The sequence below is a fragment of the Anas platyrhynchos genome, chromosome 9 (assembly GCF_047663525.1).
Source record: "Anas platyrhynchos isolate ZD024472 breed Pekin duck chromosome 9, IASCAAS_PekinDuck_T2T, whole genome shotgun sequence".
In the NCBI taxonomy this organism is placed as follows: domain Eukaryota; kingdom Metazoa; phylum Chordata; class Aves; order Anseriformes; family Anatidae; genus Anas; species Anas platyrhynchos.
The window spans coordinates 13,002,503-13,018,119 of NC_092595.1; the positions used below are offsets into that span (position 1 = coordinate 13,002,503).

General features: G+C 40.6%; 1 protein-coding gene across 17 annotated transcripts in view; it reads left to right on the top strand.

Moving 5' to 3' along the window:
* Nucleotides 1-15,617, top strand: part of DLG1 (discs large MAGUK scaffold protein 1) — a 150,282-nt gene that overhangs the window by 35,138 nt on the left and 99,527 nt on the right. For 2 of the 17 annotated variants that reach the window (XM_027464841.3, XM_021268745.4), the window contains exon 1: nucleotides 11,815-12,021. The exons of the other annotated variants lie outside the window; for them this stretch is intronic. In XM_027464841.3, coding sequence (XP_027320642.1) covers nucleotides 11,830-12,021 — 192 coding nt within the window. In that variant the 5' untranslated portion in view covers nucleotides 11,815-11,829. Of the gene's footprint in view, nucleotides 1-11,814; nucleotides 12,022-15,617 lie in introns of those variants that run through there. 17 annotated transcript variants of the gene reach the window in all.

The following is a 15,617-nucleotide window of genomic DNA, read 5'->3' on the forward strand; positions in this document are numbered from 1 at the left end:
AATCCAACCAATCACCACCACAAAACAACCAACCCTGTACACACAGCACCTTGCCACTGCTCTCTGTCCTTAGGACTGATAATAATATAACTTGTTCAAGAAGATGAAACTAGAACTACCTTATTGCATGAAGCTTTTTTGCTTACTGCTTTAATTTTCCTGCCGTATATGAAGACAGCTAGTGAATACTTGAGCTCCCCACTGCTTTTTGTTGCAGCGGGACTCTAGGCAATGACGATGCCTGTTACGCTGAGGAGGAGCGGCGAGCTTAGTGACCCATTCATAATCAATGCATCTTAAAAGCTCTTTGTAGGAAACTTCCTGGAGATAATCACCATGTCTTGTCTGGTGAAATATGCATCGATTTCTCCGTTTCCTTACTTCCTAATAAGTTGTCTGCTGTTTAATGTATCCAATGTACCCAGCTAGTGTTATGCAAGCAATTGAAATGCAAGGGAATGGAAGGAAGTTTGAGGTTGGGCTAGAAGTAGCATGGTTCTTACAACTCTCGTCCTGTTTTTCATTGGTTGAGAAATATTTCTTGGAGACCATCTGGGCAACTTGAGGAGATTCGAAAGTACTGTTTTATACAGTGTTACGTAATTGCCACTGCAATGTGTACGCACACAGCTAGAAGTACTGCTCGCATGGTGAGGGAAGTGCTCTTAAAAAAAAAAAAGGGGGGGGGGGAGGGGGGAGAAAAAGTGGAAGAGCTTGTCTTAACTAGAAGGGGAATGCTTCCAAAATAGAAAGATAGCAATAGCTTTTCAAACCAAATATTAGTACAGGAACAATAAGAGTTAAGCCAAAACAAATTAAAGGCACAAATCAAAAGGTTCCCTGTTGCTAAAGTAATTAGCTCAGTAAAAGCCTTTTATAACTATAATGTAGATAACACAAGCTTGTTGTGATGGAGCTGGATGATTGTAAAGATCCCATTAAGTTGTTTGTTAGGAATTTAGGTTAATGGATAGATGCTGCAGGAAACGATTGTCTCAATTCCTATAATTTTGAGGGAAAATCATCAGATTGGGTTTTGGACCCCAAATTAAGGATTATCTGAAATAATAAGTGCTATTTGCTGTAGCTTCTTCTAACATAGCTTTCATGACACAAGGATTGGAGAAATATGTAACTGATTATCCTGTTAAACAGGAAGGTTAATTGCAAAGTCGGATTATTTCCATTTCCTTAGAGGTCACTAGTGATCTTAGAAGCCCTTGCTTTTTCTCCCACTAACTAGTGTTCCTTCATATATTCATTCAGAGAATAAAATCAGAATTAAGCGGTGTTGTGTTTTTTTTCATCATCAGTGTACTACTATTTATAAACAGTATTTGGAGACACATTTGTCAGCAGATCGTGAATATAATGAATGAAATGAAAAACTTTCTGGCTAAATCAAATTTTTACTCTTTTTTTTTTACATTTGCTTTAATTCTGATGTTTGGATAGAATAGGATGTGAAATGCATTGTTGTAAAACGAAGACTCTGGAAAAATAAATAGTTTACTGTAGGCTGTTGTGTGTTTTACATTCTTAAACACTACTGTTAGGCAAGCAGAGAAATCGTTTCCAGTGGAAATGGAGAAATGCTGCCCTCTACTGTTAGTGAGGAGTTTTTCTCGAGAGCAAGCAGGAAAATCTGGGTATCTACATTTTAGAAAACTTGGCATGGCTTTCTCTGCCCTCCAAGATTTGAAGTATCTGAGGAGACACTTTTTGAAAGGTAGGGAAAAGCACAGAACTGCAGTATTAGATGAGAGGGGACAGAGCTAGAATTAAGTTTTTGGTTTGCCAGTCATGAATCTGGAAAATCTTTTTGATACTTTGGCTTTTTTTTTTTAATTTTATTTCCCACCAGGGAAGAGTCATGGCCTCAAGTCTGTCAGTGTTCAAGAAGCATTTGGACAGTGCTCTTGAACAATTCTCTCATTCTTAGCTGAAGTCAAGAGTTGGACTTGAAGACTCCTGTTGAGTCCCTTCCAGCTCAGGATATTCTGTGATTCTGTATTCCAAGTTATGTGCCCTTTCTCCTTTGTGAGGTTTACCTTGCAGTGTAGAAGGGACTAGATTTGGAACACTTTGACTAGATTTGGAAATACAGTTTGAAAAGGAAACAATAGGACTGTAGACATGAATTTTCCACGTTCAAAACCAGTCTTGTAAGATTTGGGATGAGAGGAGGGGTTGGTGTTTTTTAGTTTTGTTTGGTTTTAAATCTCTTACCTGAGATAAGGAGTGTCCTTGAATTCCTTCATTGTCTTAGTCTCTTTTGAGTGGTGGAAGTGTCGTAAAAACTGAAGTGAGTGATAGCGAAGTTTGCTTTGTTGTGAGCTGACTGTTCTGTGGATTGATCAGATTGTGACACTGTAGGGAGAGAGAGCAAGTAAGCGCTCTTTTACTTCCAAAGTAGTTTAAAGTGCCTGAAATCCTATGAAAACATCTTTTTGCTAGTTTAATGAGGGACGTAATTCTTCATGGACTGTCTGACATCACCTTCAGGTATGTGCAACCTTTGATTAATGACTAAAAAAGCAACTCCTTTATCAAAAAGAGTAGAGCAGAATTCTTTGTTTCCTCTGAGCAGGTGGCTCACAGAAGCTGAGGAGAGTGTAATGTATGGGGAAAAAATAGAGGATGAGACCCCAGACTTCGTGTAGCTTAGGACTCTGCTTCTGAATATGACTAGCAGTTTGTCTTAAGGAAAAAATCATGAGGAAAGGCTAAGTGTCCACTTCAGTTGCTGATGCACTTCAGAAGGCAGCATCTTAAAGACTTCCTGAGCTAGTGATTATCGCTGTACGTTTTTATTAGACCTTAGTCTACCTTTGGTTTGCTGTTCTGTAGTTCCTTTTTGAACACTTCATGTCCTTGGCAGTAAGTTCTGCAGCAGTTTCTTTTGCTAGTGTTTTTAAAATATCTACTCAATTATTTCTTTGTCTACTGATGCCTGTGTGGTCTTAAATAGTGAATAATTGCTTTGTATTTGCCTTTTCTCCACCATTCATGTTTTTAAAGATCTTGTATCAAGTTCCCATGCTCAGCTGTTTACTTGAGACAGATGAGGCTCCTCACTTTATAATCTTCATAGATGAAAGCCTCTGGGGATCTTTATCCTAGCTGTTATTCACTGTACTTTTTTGATTTTTGTCGCTGCTCTTCTCAGATGAGATCAGAAGTGGGTGCAATATTCAAGATCTGTGAATTCTTCAACTATTCAGAGAAATAATACTGTCTGCTTTCCTAAGTTTCTTTTTTGAATATTGGAACTCATGAGCTAATAGCTTTCCTCCACTTGGTTTTAAAAATTCTTAGTTAAAATAGTATTTTCTAGGTGTTCTAAAGGGAAGGGAGGAAGACCTACATTCGGTATGGTATTTTCACATGCTGTCACATCCACTCAGGTATTTCAGTCCTAACTCTGTCAGTAATGTCATAGCTAAAGTAGGGCACTATTTTCTGTAGGAAGGTACTGTGTTTTGCTGAAACAGCCGAAGGAGAACTGAATTTTGAAGAGATGTGCAGTTGGTGTTCCAATAGCTTCTGGTGTTTTATAAGGGCGTGTGTGTGATGCCCTAGGTTCTCGCTGAAGTATGGTGGTTTAGAAACATGTTGAATACGCAGGGTTGATGAGCAGGCCTTAGTCTAGGGTCAGTATTTTTGAAAGTTTTGTTCATAAACTGCAGATACAACTCAAACCACAAGTTACTGGAAGGATGACACAGCACACCCCAAGCCAGCTGACAGATGATGCTCCTCTAGTTCAAGTGGCAAACGGGAAACTGCAGGACCTTAGCACAGAGACCTCTGACCTGGGGGACCGGGCTAGGAGGAGGTTCAAGCAGCTCAACAAGATGTGCCAAGTTCTGCAGCAAGGATAGAGCGGACCCTGCACGGGTACTGGGAAGCAACTGGTGGAATAGTAGCTGTGCCAAGAGGGTTATGGTGTTGATGGGGGACAGAAGGCTGAAACAGTGCAAACTGTAAGTAGTTTAGGCAGGGCCCAATATGACAGATAAATGAGCATTGATAGAATCCTCTTGGTGCCTAGATTCTCTCCTGCTCTTGGTAAACTATTTTATAATTAGGACATGATCTGCTTTTATGGTTTTTCGGCAGTGGGACTGATCTGTTTGTCTCTGGGAACAGCCTTCTCACTGTCTGCAGTGGAGGAAAAAAAAAAAAACCTCAACCCTTTGTTAGTATTGTGGAAGCACTTCATCTACACTGGCTGTGAGTGGCTCTTAGCCTCTACTCGGATGGCGCTGCATCAAAGCAGTAGAGCAGAAACATATCCAATTGCTGTCTTTTCTCAATGTTGTGTCAGGGAAGCATGAAAAGCTGCTGAAATGAAACTGTAGTATGAGACTTCACTGGATAAAAGCATGTATTGTTATTGTATTTCCTTTCCCGGATTTTCACTTTTTTTTAAGCCTATGTGCCCTCATTTTTCCAGTGGAGGCACAGATGCTTGATTAATAGTTTGAGAGTCACTCAATAGCAGTACTGCTTTTCTTAGCTACATCTACATTGCACAGACCATATAAGAGGTAGTCCACAATTGAAAACTGCTGCTCTGAAAAGAACTCTTTCAAAAAGATAGTATGAAATTAATCAGATTCTGAGCAGTCCTTCAATAGCAGAGGGATCTTCGTGCATTATCCATTCTAGAATAATCCCTGAGCAAATATTGTCTCTTTCCTCCCTGCACCAGTCCCTCCCCAGTAATTTTTGCATGACAATCTCAATCAAACTAGCGTTCTGTCTCAGTCTAATTAAGGAGGATATGATTAGCTTGGGTCCTGCAGGGAGTGATCCACGGTGATAAATTAGATCCTTGTTCTGGTTTGGTCTTGACGCTGGGGAGAGCAGTCCCAGCTAATCACACCCTGTAGGATTCCATCTTTCCCACTGAGCATAGCCTTCAAATTATAACCTTACTTGCCTAATAATCTTTATCTCTTGCATTTAGGGTTGATCCACTTCAAATCCAAAGCAACTGGAAGCTTCATTGGGGTGGGAAAGGGTTGAGGGGTATGAGAGTAAAGCTTTTGGGGTGCTCAGAACATTTGTTTAATAGGCTTTTATAGCTGAGCAGTTTTATCCTTAGCATGAAGTGTCTGTAGCTCACAAGAAATCTTTGAGGGTCAGATGGAACTAAACAAGGCTGAATCTGAGTGCTTTTATTTTCGTTTCCTATCTGTGGACAGATTGGAACAACACATCAAAGGCAGCTTTTAGAATAAAAGTATATGATTATTCTGAGTGATGTCAGCCAAGTTTCCGAATGCTGTCCATGTAACTCTGCCAAGATCTCACAGTTCTTCATTGTACAGGACTTTTCAGGTCAGGCTGTGTACTGAGTTGGGCTGGGTTGGCTGATTTACTTCACAGCAGCCATGTAGCATTTATGTTTTTGACCCAAACAGTGTCGATAACACCAGTGCTTTAGCTGTTGCTGAACTGTGCTGGGGATACGAAGGCCTTCTCTGCTTTATCCTGCTGCTGCCTCTGCAAGTGGGCTGGGAACGGGCAAGAGACTGGTAGGGACACAGCTGGGGCAGCTGACCCAAACTGATGGAGGAGATATTTCATGCCTTTTGGTGGCATGCTGAGCAGTAAGGCTGGGGAGGAGGTCTTCCAGTGTAGCTGCTAGTAGAAGATCAGTTTACATCAGTCCCACTGCCCTGCTGGTGCGAGGTGGTGACTGCCTTTGCATTGTGTCCCTCCCTACTTCACTTATTAAACTGTCTTCGTCTCAATCTCTGAGTGATTTTTTTGTTTGTTCCTGTATTTTTTTCCTATTAAATTCTTTCTTGTCCCTCTAGGTTGGGAGTGAGCAAGCAGCTGGGTAGGTGCTTACCTGCCAGCCACAACCAGCTGTTTCTAAACGTGTTGAGTATGTTTGAAGTAGTGTAGTACTTCCTGGTTTTAGGGATTTCCTAGCTGAGTTGTATTTTAATCAGAGTACAGTCTATTCAAAATAGTCACCACTTTGTTGTTTTTTTTTTTTTTCTCAAAAAATTGTTAATATATATTGAAACATGATAAAATTTCTTTACAGCAGTGACTTTAGCAGGAGGTCAGGTAGACTTCCAGCTAATGGTACGGAAAATGCTATGGTGTCATTGTCTGCTGCATTTCCATCCTTTTTATTGGGTCAAATTCTAAGTTTGCAAAAGGAACCCTTTATTTGCAGTCCTAGCCTGTTTTGAAGATATTCTCCCCAGTTCTGAAATTTCCAGCAAAGAGAAAACGTTGAATTTTGGATTTCACAGCAGTCATACTAGTCAATTCTGTCACCTCTAATTCTCAGGGAGATTTCTTGTGGGGAAACTGAAAATGTAAAGGCGTGCTCCAGGAGGGCTAAACTACTTCCAAAATATCAGGAGGAAGGGAAAGAGATTACACTCTGAGCCTTTGAAATTCGGAAACATGAAGTTGTAAGAGCTTCGCAGCTGCCAAGTCAAGCATGTGTTTGTGCAACTTTTGGCAAGGTGCACTACCATTCTGTTACAAGCTGCAAGGCTTTTAACATTTTTCTATTTGACATTCTTGATATTGACATTCTTGATATCTTTCTTGGTATATGAGTTCTGCTTATTGTTGCTTAGGCAGCCTTTCCCTCACCTTCCTCCGTTTGGTGGCACGCTTTTGATAATGCGTCTCCTTACCTGCTCCCTGCTCTTCTGAAGCCTGATTATTTTTGCCTGTAGAGGACATCATAATGCAGGCACCTCTGGGTTCTTTTTCCAGTATAATGCTGGGCTTTTCTCCTCTGATTTGGATTGAAGAGAACTCCAAAAGCTTATAGAACCCCTAATGATGGTCACTGGGCAAGAAAAGTGTTCTTGTGCGGTTTTTGGGTTGACTTATCAAGCCTTATGGAGGACCTCGTTGGAGTGATGTCCCAGATCTGTCGTCAGCTTAACAGCTTAAGACTCGGAATAAACTGGGAGAAAATCATGAACACCTACTGAAAAGCTTCTATTCATACGACCTGTTCTGGACTTAAATGCTACTGAAGGGGCAAGTTTTAAAAAGTGATGTTATTAATTAAATTCCTTTCCCAAAATAGCATTTCACTTCCCCTTTGAAGTTTATGGGTTTTTAACGTTCTTCAAGACTTTGGAACCTTAAGAGGCAGCAGTGTTCTAATTGTCCCAGAAAAGATTTTTCTATTGTTGAAGTGTTTTGTTAAAACAGTGCGAAGGATTCTCTTCTTCTGTGTTCTGCGATGATTGTGTTGGGCACATATGGGTCAGACTGAGTGGGCGCTGCAAATTCTGTGTACAGGAAACTCCTGAAGGGCATGAAGCTCCTGAAGGGCAGATGCACATCAGTGTTCTGAACTGAAGGTGTGACAGGAACTGCAGGTTCAACTGCACACACGTTTACCTGTCAAGCTGGCAGACAGGTGCTTCTAAGACAGGAGTAGCTGCTGCAGTTAGCTTGTACGAGGGGAATTTTCAGGTCAGTGTTTTCAGTAAATAAACCTGTTCGCCTGAAAGCACTGTGCAAATGACTTTCCTGGCAATTCAGGTACGTGCAGAAACAAGCAGTGCGTTTTTGGCTGCTTTCTCAAAATTGGTTTGGATAGACATTTCCTATTTCAGGGAGTGACAGCAGCCACGCCAGGGAGCCTCATGGATGCTAATGGATGCAGTGTGCACCCGATATCCTTTATGAAACTAGAGTTCAAATTTCATTTACCTTACAGAAATTGCTCACACCATTACTCCTTGAGTTACAGTCACTACTTCAGAGCTTTCTGTTAGTATGAGGTAATCTTCAACCAGTATCCAAGCTTCTTTATATAGATTAATTTTGGAGTTCTGTGTACTCTTTCAATACTATATGTGCTAAAGCTATGAGGCAAAGAGGTTAAAACAGTTCTTAGCATTAGAAGTAATTTAAATCTGAAACTTTTTTTCTTTAAATTGGACTGTATTCTGGAAGTATACCAGATCAGGCTTCTGGGGATCGGGGACCTGGAGTCCCACCAGACTGCCAGGTGCCTGCAGCGATACTTGCCAAGTTTGTTCTCTTCCTCATGCTGTTTAAAAACTCCAGGTCTTGCTTCTTACGAGGTTCCTGGTTCCTAACCGGTGGTATACAAGGATTTGGGTAGAACACATGGATTGATCAAACGGGCAACCCCAGCGTGTTCAGTCAAAAAAAAAAGTGGGCAAATGCTGACCAGAAATACTAAGTGCCTGAGAGGCTGGTAGTACTTTTTTGATGCTGCATACCATTTGTTTTTCTCTATCCAATGTTCATACTGCTCAGGGAGTCTTGGAAGTGTAACAGCTTTCTTATTTTATGATAATAACAAAATTAGTCTTGCTTACTAATTGAAGGTCTTAATGATGTTGGTATTTTTATTGGGCACATGGGAGCTATGCACAAAGATAGGTTATTGCCAAGTAAACATGCAAAAGAAACTTGGAATGAGGGCAATTCCTTTTTATGTAGTGTTTTCATAAGCATGAAAAGTCAGTTTTAGTGATACAATTTTTGAGTAAATGACAGTTTTTAAAAGTTTTGAATTTTTTTTAGATATTTTTTGCATATAAAAGGTCACGTACATTTTTGTATATTACCAGGTGGAACCCTCCTAATGCAAGAAGAGAACTTAGGTTTTTCTTTTTCTATGTTCAGTGAACTCTGACTTGTTTTTTCTTGTATATGGCACCATCAGATAGAAGTCCTGATACTGTACCTTTCAGTCTCTTAGTTTAAAAATTTTCTATCATCAGCGTGGAAACAGAGGGCCTAAACTGAAGGAACTCAAGGTTGTATGGGGTAATGCAGAACACAGTCTGGTAACTTGAGAGGAAGCATTGTAAGATACTTAAGAAGTTAAGGCCGTATTATTCTTATTAACAACTTAATGTATTAATCGATTGCTTTTTATGTTTTGAAACATTAATCTAACTTTGAATTGGAAATAAGATCAATAGTTAAATGGGGTTATGTCTCTGTAGAGTTCAAAAGTAGGTTTCCAAATATTCTGAGTACAGGTGCTTATATGATTGTTTATATTTCAGGATGCTTTATGCTCACAGCTGCATATTTAAAATGCCTCTGAGTACAAATAATTGTTACGAACAAGTGAAACCATAACCGGTAAATCTCAGGATTTAGTCAGCAAACTATATTTTAACTCAAACTTAAATATTGTATTTTTAGGTTTGTGCATGACTAGATGTGATAAACAAGGTAACTTTTTAGAATAAAGTTCAAGACAATTTTGATGTTTAAGCAATTTATTTGGTTGTAGCTGTAAAAATATGGTTGAAGGATTCAAATGTTCTGTGGTCTTCATCAACAATGTAGGTGTAATAGCCTTAAGCTTTCTCTTCTTTCATATCTTACTGATGGAATCCTTTGTAGATGTGTGGACTATATCTTCTTATTGATTCTTCTATGCCCATGGCACATTAGAGCTTGTATTTTCTGCATCACAAAAAGCTATTTGTGCAACGTTCAAGAACTGCTTTTGCTCTTTGACTTCATAATGAAATTGCTATGCATTTGACTGTATTATTTTAGTAAGAAATTGCTATTAATGTGATTAAATATATGGAAGTAAGATGGATTGTTGAGCTGTAGTGTAGAAGAGGTGGTGTTGTGGTATGAGAATGTTCTTGTGCTCCTTGTAGAGCAGGCAGTGCTTGCCAACTCTTTCCCCTGGTGCATTTTTTCCTTTTTCATGTGCTGTATTGAAGTTTTTTCACTTGTGCTTTGCCCTAGTTCTTCAGAAAAGAGACTATGCTGTGATCCCCAACCAGCACAAGGAAATTAGAGGGCTTTTTATGTTCTTCAGTTATCGATTATAGTTTAAGGCTGCCCTTGGATTTAAATACATGTATAAGAGAAGCTTGACCTAATGTAGGTACACACAGAAAGTGTGTGTATTATTTATTGTCTTTCTGTCTACAAGATGTTTAAGATGAGCATTTCAAACTTTCCTTTTGGTCCTGCCATTGTTGCTGCCCATGCATGCAGAAGATGAGCTGTTGTAGGAAGCCACAGCTAGGGCTGGCTGGTGAAGAAGTGTAGGTCATGGCACATGGGGAAAAGACAACTATGCTTATTAGTATGGAAAGGCTGTCATCTGTAGTCCCTGCATCTCCTACCAAGAAAGAGGTCCTCATGCAAATGAAGTTTATTTTGAGGTTTACTGTGGGCTGAGTTACACGTTTTTCTCCAGACATCTTGCCTTAGTTTCGATTTCCTCAATCTGCACATTTATGTAAAAATGACGGTCTCCAGTAGAATTCATGAAGTTGCCGTTTTCTGAGCTGCAAGTGTGGTTGTCAGTTTTTCACCACGTTAAACTTTCTACCTCAAGGGGTGCTTATCAGGTAAACCAAAGGAAGTAGAAGGGAGATGATGACAGACTGCTACAGGTGTAAACTTCGGCAAACAGTCGCAACCTAAAGAGAAGAGCAGACATTTCTGGGAATATTAAATACTCGCTTTCATCTTCTAGTACAATTAAAATGTGTTTCTTGTAAGGGCTGTCACCTTATGGTACAATGAAGAGAAATCAGTGTGTTTGTGATAAAATTCTGTAATGTGATGACATAATATATAAATACATTAAAATTCTGCAGGGACTATGGTACTCCTAAAAATAATAATAATAATAATAAAACAATAATAATAATAATAAAACCAATAAAAATAGAAAAAAGTTTGAATCCTTATAGAGTTTGATTCCTCCCTTTCCCAACACACACACATGCACACAAAACAACAACAAAAAAAAACACACCGAAACCACACCAAAAACACGTATTTAAAAAAAAAAAATGCAGTCTTAAACTTGTTAACACACAACAAAGAACAAAAATCTTAAGGCAACCGTGGCCATATTCAGTTCTTTTCTAAAGAAAAAAGCGCTTTTTCTGTAATTTTTTTTTCCCCCGAGTGTCCACGTGTACCGTTACTTGAAATGAATGAATTTATCACTTTACCAACAGTGGCCCATAACCAAATTGATGCCTGGTCCAAATTATTCATGTTTTCGTAGAGATAACTGGGGGCAAAAATGCAGCTTCTGATTTCATTGTGTTGAAGTTGGAGAATATTTGTCTATTTCTGTTGCTGTTTGTGTATTGGTTTTGGTAGACCATTAGGAGTTTTTCTCAGCAGTTAATGTTTTTTTTAATGCGTTATTTAACCTTGATTTTTTTTTTTTTATGTTAGAAAATGAGGATTAAATATCCCATAGCCATTCGTTCTGTGGTCTGCTTGTATTTCCTTGAACAAGCTAGCGTAAACTGCAGCTCAGCAGATCCCCCGCTGTTAGCCTTACAACTTCCCGGCGTTATAATTATGCACATGTGATTTTAGAAGGGGCTTTCACTTGCTCATTGGTGCAGTGCGAAAGCACCTTGCGGGAGGTGCTGGGTCTGTCTCGGTCGGGCCGTGTACGAGTCCCTTGCTGCAACATCTTGCCCCTCCCCTCAGCAACCAGCATACACGAGCAGAGTGGCTCTGCTGGAGTTGCTTCTCTTTTCATGGAGGAGACAGCAGACCTTGCACTGCAGCAGGTGGAGCTGCCTTGCTGGATCGAGCCCCAGGTTCCGGCTGCAAGCATCCCGCTATTACTTCGGGCCACGATACAGTTGCCACTCGGAGCTGACGCTAGCATAATTACGTACAAAGCTGACTCGAAAAATTTAAAAATGGACACAGGATTTTTTGGCTTGCCTTTTTTAAGATCTGGTTTCTAATATGGAGCGAAATCTTTCCTGAAGGATCGAACCTATTTGATGTAAAGGCTTATTTTGGAACACTATGGACCTAGAATAAATGTCAAAGACAGGCAGCAAGCAGCGCTTACAGAGGCATTTTTCTGGAATCTCAGTCGTGGATCGATTGAAGTGCACAGGGTCTGAAAAAATGTCTCCTAGCATAAAAAACTTGGATTGTTTTTCTCCGATGCTGTGCCACTGTAAAGTAGCATGTACCAACAACACAATCTCTTTAATGTTTGGATGTAAGGTGGGTCTATAAAAGGACTTTCCTGGAAATATAAACTGGGTTTAATAGGCTATGAATGATTGCCAGGATGTGTGCTGTAACTGCGCCTTAAATTTCCGATTAAATAGCATGTATTTTGTTCCAGGCATTACTCGATTATCGGAGGGAGCTCTTGGTGATTGTGACAGAAGTAATGAATTATCATGCCTACTCTTTAGAGATCCCTTTGAACAACATTTTGAATTTACTGAATACTGCATGTAAAATGTCGTCATTCTCCATTAATCAGCATTAATCATCATGTAATCAGTTTATTGCACTTGGCTTTCATTTTCTTCAGCTGTGAAGAATTAAATACATGGGAGACTTGCACTGAGATGCAGGGCTGGAAATGCCTCCTGACATCATATTGATAGAAGCAATTGTTAGTGGCAGGTTTGGGTTTAACAGTGCCCTTGGGCATTTAGTCATTTTAGGACTCCATCAACTGTTTGGGGTCTAGAGCAATAAAACATACATAATTTGGTAATTCTCAGAATAGTAAGCAATGTAGTCAGAGTGGTTTGAACTGCTTTTTCCAGAAAAATTAACACTGGAATTGAAGGATGTGATGAGAACTGTAACTGCTGGAAAGCCCCTTTAAGAAAGCCCCTTTAAAAATAAGGGTTGTGTGTGTGAAGTTACTTGTGAACAGATTCAGCAATCTGTTTCCAAAAGTTATTTTACATATTCAGTGTTTCCAAGCCAATGTTCAATGTTCTTAACAAAAAAGCTGTATTTCTGTAAATTGGGAGCAGTTGTTTATGTGCATATACACACATGTGCAGTACATTTATATTATATATATGCTGGTATCACAATATGTTGTTGATGTTGGGGGAAAAAAAAAGTCGCTAGGTTGGGAGGGAGGAGTCTGATCTGTTTGTAATGGCTCTTTTGCTAGTGTAAATGGTTTATTGTGGAATTGAAGGCTGAGTGCTTTATTCCAGTAGGCAAGGATTTGCCTTGTTTTGTAACTACTTGTCTTTCATGTGTCCAAAGCATTTTTGAGTTGTAAATATGTACGTGTATATCGATGCAGCTGAGAAACTGTTTGCTGTAAAGTCGAGGCTTTTAGTTCTTTGTGGAACTGCACGTCCCTTCATTACAACATCACAAATTGGGGAGGAAAGCCGTAGGACCAAAAATCCAATTTGGAATTTCATGGTGCCAGTTGAGCTGCCGACGAGGGATGCTGTTCGCTTTAAGACCAAACTAAAAATATCCAGCGAATATCCAGCATCCACTTGAGGCGTTTTGTGCCGGATTTGAGTGACAGCGGCATTTTCCGCTGTCCTCGCACGCCAGCGGCCCCTTTGGGCTGCCTCGCACCCCGGTGACTTGTCCCCCGGTGACTTGTCCCCAGCTGCCTCTGGGGGCAGCCCCCCGGTGCTGCTGCTTGGGGTCCCCAGCGTGGGTCCTTGTCCCTGTGCTGATGTCCTGCAGGCTGCTAGTTTCTCGAGATCAGTTGCTTTAGCAGTGCTGTACATTAAAATATCTGGCTGTTGGGCTTTAACGATACCCAAATGGCGGCCTGCTCGGCCTGGGGGAGAGAAGGCTCAACTCAGCAGGGCCTAAAAATTCCTGAAGAGAGGGTGCAGTGAAGGCAGAGCCAGGCTCTTGCCTAGGGTGCCCAGTGCCAGGTCAGGAGGCAGTGGGCACAAACCGGACCCCAGGGGTTGCTGCTGAACCCCAGGAAGTGTTTTGGTGCTGTGTGGGTGGCTGAGCACGGGCACAGGCTGCTGGAGAGGCTGGGGGCCTGCTCCCTGCAGGGCCTGTGCCCTCAGAGCCCGCCTGGGCATGGGGCTGGGCCCCCTGCTCTGGGTGGACCCAGAGGTGCTTCCACCATCAGCCAGCCTGTGATTGCCTGCACGTGCCCTGCTCTTAATAAATAGAGAGGGAGTGCTCTGCGCTACCTAAATCCCAGCTGCACTGAAGGCATTAGGTTTGACTAACCGTGACCTGCTGGGAGCGCAGGGGGTTCTGCACTTGGCGCTTCTCAGTTTTATTTGTTTGAAGTGAAGTTGCAGGATTGTGCTGCACTAAAAATAACATAGCAGTGTCTTCTCAGAAAATACCTCTTGAATGCTTAAAACTGAGCCAATATTGAAAGTAATAGGTGAAATAATAATGCAGTGTAACCTGTTCAGTCCTTTACATAAAGAAACAACTCAGCTGACAGAAGTAATTCTATGAAATGGTGTTTTCCATTTTCCTTTAGTGTTTTTTGACTACAGGAAAACAACGTTGTCAGTCTGACTGCTCCTTGTTTGGCCTCTTTACGTTGGCATTGTGGAACAGGTGAATTTCTTGTCAGCAAGTATTTCTGGTGTTTTGTAAACGTGAGCGTCTTAAACTGGCTATTTCAGAGTATCTGTGACATGAAGTGCTGCCTAAATGCTTGCATTTACCACTAGCTGTGTATTTTCACATATGATGGAGCACTGTGACCTAATTATGATGTTGCATGTGGTTTTACCCAAAGTACAACGTCAAATTGAAGGGGGAAACTCTAAAAGGCTGCTCCCCTTATGGTTTGTCTTAGCTCTAATTATTAAAAGAAAACTCATTGCTATTATTTGAGAACGAAGGAGTTATTACTTAATGTTCCAAATGCTTGTTTAAAAAAATTGCTCTTATTTCAAATAATTTCAAATCATGGAGTTTATTATATGTGGGGGCCTAAATTGAGAATAATACTAAATGTCTGTGATCAGTGAAGAAGTTGTGAAGATGCACCAGCACTTACCTGCTTCTCTTACCTTACTGAAGTGGTTTTGCTAGCAGCAGGCTTTCAGCTTTTCAGTGTGAATTGCTGCTTACCTTCAATGAGGCTTCATTTTGTTTTTTGTCATCTGCCAGTTGTCACAAATAACAAGTTTTCAAGGTGACTTCCATTCCACAGCAGCTGAGTGTACTCCTTGCTTTGTATCCTTTTCCTTCAGTGAACAAGACACTGTTGGCCTGAGCACTTGCTTCTGGCTTTGCACTTCCACTACACTACAGGGAAGACATACAGAATATGCTAGGATCTTAATTTACTATTTCATTTGTCCTAATTTTATTGTAGTAAGATTATGGGGAATTTGGCTGTATTGTTGCTTTGCTTGCTGCAGCTATTGGAGCTTATTTTCTGCTGACTGGTATCTGAAAGTCACAGTTCTGAATGCTTTTTTTTTTTTTTCGGGGGGGAGGGAGTGAGAGAGGGAATGTAGGTATTTAGATTTTCCTGCTCATCTGCTTTTGACATGCTGCATCCTAGTGCTTTTATGTAGGAGTGGGGATGTTGGATGTAGGGCAGCGTTTCCCAACAACCCGAATTGCTAGCATGGTCTGCTGAAGGGTCCCTTCAGGTTAAGCTTATCGTCTGAAGTAGAGCAGTGACTGAATAAGGACAAGTATTTCAGTTTGGCTTGTCATGAGCAAATGGTCTGCAGACACTGTTTTATCATGCTATCTGTTCGTGCTGCATCAGAGATGATGTGACTCTGTTGAACTTCTATGGATTTCTCAATTTTAACTGGTTATATTGACTCAAAGTCCTCACTCATTACCCTATTTCAAAATAGTGGTTGGAC